Source organism: Gracilinanus agilis, chromosome 4, assembly GCF_016433145.1.
Source record: "Gracilinanus agilis isolate LMUSP501 chromosome 4, AgileGrace, whole genome shotgun sequence".
Lineage (NCBI taxonomy): Eukaryota > Metazoa > Chordata > Mammalia > Didelphimorphia > Didelphidae > Gracilinanus > Gracilinanus agilis.
Genome location: NC_058133.1, coordinates 402,062,825 through 402,065,864, shown reverse-complemented (window position 1 = coordinate 402,065,864; position 3,040 = coordinate 402,062,825). Strand labels below are relative to the sequence as shown.

General features: G+C 33.7%; 1 protein-coding gene across 1 annotated transcript; it reads right to left on the bottom strand.

Moving 5' to 3' along the window:
* Positions 1–746: 746 nt before the first annotated feature.
* LOC123245689 (ubiquitin-conjugating enzyme E2 variant 2-like) lies at positions 747–1,279 on the bottom strand. Its single transcript, XM_044674683.1, has 2 exons — positions 1,131–1,279; positions 747–972 (listed from the first exon to the last, which is right to left on the bottom strand). Exons 1-2 carry the CDS (start codon positions 1,277–1,279, stop codon positions 747–749), a joined length of 375 nt encoding a protein of 124 aa, XP_044530618.1.
* Between the last annotated feature and the right edge of the window lie 1,761 nt (positions 1,280–3,040).

Genomic DNA, 3,040 nt, shown 5'->3' with positions numbered 1-3,040 from the left:
GCCTAATATGATGCTTGAGGCAGTATCTATTTATTCTGGTCAACAATTTTACACAATAAAATATACAGTATACACACTTAGGAAGATGCAGATTTGAATACAAAATCCACAGCTAATATGTAGTCTTTATCAGGTGACAACAGAACAGCAATATTTAAAATGTATCATTAATACTATCTAATATTTAACATGTTTTAGGTAACAATAGAAATGGGTTTGAATAAAAAAAAACACATGGCAGGGCTTCTAGCCATCGAAACAGATGTGGAACTTTTTTTTTCAATTATCAGTGCTTTGGAAGCAAGGAAAAAGTTCATCATTTATCAAATGTGCATTGATCTTTAGCACCTGTAGTATTTATTCTTGAATAAATTAATTTTCAAATAAGTATAATTTGTTTCCTAAAAGAGATCTTTAAGAATATTTGAAATATTCCAAACTTATACTTAAGTGATAATGCCTTGATAAGAGGGGGGGAAATTGTGCTGCATTTTTCTTCCCATTGTGCCTGAAAACATAATGAGTGTACATATATTAAATATATTCTTTCAAATGTCCAGGTCATGTATACTAGCTGGAATTCTTTTAATGTATGGGTTTTGCATTGTGAGGTTTAATCAAGACATTAACATGCATTAATGTTGTTGGTTTAAATAAGTTTGAGATTTGTTAAAATTAATTGCTGTATGTTTGTCCTTCTGGAAGTTGCAGAAGTTTCATGTTTTATTTGGACATCATTCGACTCCTCAGCTCTTTACAACTTTAATGCTATAAGAATTTTGACATTTTGCTAACACTGGTATGCTCTGTGCCTCTATCATTCTATTGGAATTATTTATCCCATTCACATTAATTTTTGTTACAAATCTAACTGTTGGAGGTGCTTCTGGGTATTTAGGTCCACACTCTACTTTCAGACTATATGTTCTGTTTTCATAGTTTGTCTGGTGGCAGCCTTTTGGTGAAGAGTCTCTTCCACATTGAGAGAGGCTGGTCCTCAGGTGACAGTCTGTCACCCGGCCCATGCTCTCAGGCTTTTCTTTCCAGTTTGGTAGAACCTGACAGAGCTGGTACTCCATTGGCATCTTTGGTTAATTCGATATATATTTTGATCATAATTCAAATACTGCAGCTTTCCCTGATACCTTGTAAGTGTCATATCTTCATCATCTTCAAGTCCCCAGCTAACTGTACCATTGCCTAGTCCTTTTTGCATTTCTTCTAGTTTTTCTAACAAGTGGAAATTATGTGGAACTTTAATTCTTGTGGAGACCGCCATCTTCTCCAGGCCCAAGATCCTTTTTGAATCCTATCTTTCTCATCCCATGTGTTGGCTATCCTTCCTAATTTGGGGTCATCAAATGATCTGATGATCATGATATCTATTTCTTTATCCAAGTCAAGGATAAAAATACATAGCACAAAACTATTTGTTCCCTAGAGCTCTCCACTAAAAATCTCCTTCCAAGGATCAATTGGGACAATATTTGTAAAGTTCCTAGCACAGTGACGGGTATATAGCAGGTGCTTAACAAATGCTCATTTATTTCTTCTTCCTTTTCCCCAAGTAGATTTCCAACATTAAAAACTATTTTTTGAACATAACGATTCAACCAAATCTGGACTCATCTCATCCTACTATCCTCTAATCAACATTCCTTCATCTCTTCCATGAGACTAGGATGAAAATTTTTATGAAATACTTTAATAAAATCTATATAAACTATATCTTCAGCATTTCCCTGACCAAGGGAGCTAGGTGGTATAGTGGATAGAGTGGTGGACCTGGAGGAAGACTTGAATTCATACATGATTCAGATGCATAGTAACCCTGTGAGCCTGGGCAAATCACTTAATGTCCATTTGTCTCGGTTTCTTCAAGTACAAAGTTGGAATTATAATAGCACATACTTCCCAGAGTTGTAAAAATCAAATGAGATCATATTTCTAAAACAATTAACACAATGCCTTGCACATGCTTATTCCTTCCCTCTCATCCATGTAGCAAAACTATCAAAAAAAGGAGATAGATTTGTTTGACATGATCCTGCCTTGATGAAACATTACTGTCTCTTTTTTATGATTGTCTCCTTTTCTAAATATGCATTCACCATCTCTTTAATAATACATTCTAGAATATTCCCAAGAATTGATAATCTCATTGGACTATTTTATTTTAATTTTTATTTTAAATACTTTCCTTTCATTGTTCTAGAATACATTTTTCATTGTCCATCATCTTTCAAATACCGCTAACATTGGCTCAACAACCACATGAAAGAAAAATCATTAAATATTATATCCAGGTGCTATGCAAGGTACTTGATTAAAAATACAGAAATGTAGGCAACACCTGATCTCAAGTACATATATTATATAATATGTATGTATATGTAAATATACACATAAGTGTGTACATCCCATCACACACCTACATGTCATCCCCTTAAGAAAATTATAATCTAATCATGGTCATTAAGATTTCTAGCTGGTAAGAACCATATTACAAAGTAGAGAAAAAGACACACATAAATTACTCAAAAAACAGAGAGCACACAACTAGAAACCAATGACATAACACTAGAGACTTACCTTCAGGTTGACATTGAACAAATAATCAATAACATTGGGATATGATTGGCTTATGAGGCAAAAATCCATCAAACATTATCATTATCCAATTAACAGAAATTTTATCAGATGCTTCACTGAATTCAAGACATGAAATTAGTATTATTTTAATATATTTATCTAACTACTAATCTAATACTCATTTCAGTACTTGAAAGATCTATGATTACATCTATGTGGATATTCCCTTCATTAATACAGATTTCTAATCCTCTATGATAAGTAGACAAGTCTGTGAGAATTACTAGATCTGAAGAATTCATCCTCCTATGGCCAGTCTGCTAGTGAGCCTCTTTGAATGTAGCAAGTCTGGTCCTTAGACAAGAGATATATAGATCATTACTGGCATAGAGACTAAATCTGGGACTGCAAGGTAGGGGAAAACATCTTCACTTTCTCCTGACATGAG

What these genes read in the sequence shown, in the direction of transcription:
- LOC123245689 (XM_044674683.1), bottom strand. Translation starts at nt 1,279, where the DNA reads ATGGCGGTCTCCACAAGAATTAAAGTTCCACATAATTTCCACTTGTTA. An exon ending in ACAAGGTATCAGGGAAAGCT is followed by an intron (nt 973 to 1,130) that starts GCAGTATTTGAA and finishes TCAATGTGGAAG; the next exon opens with AGACTCTTCACCAAAAGGCT.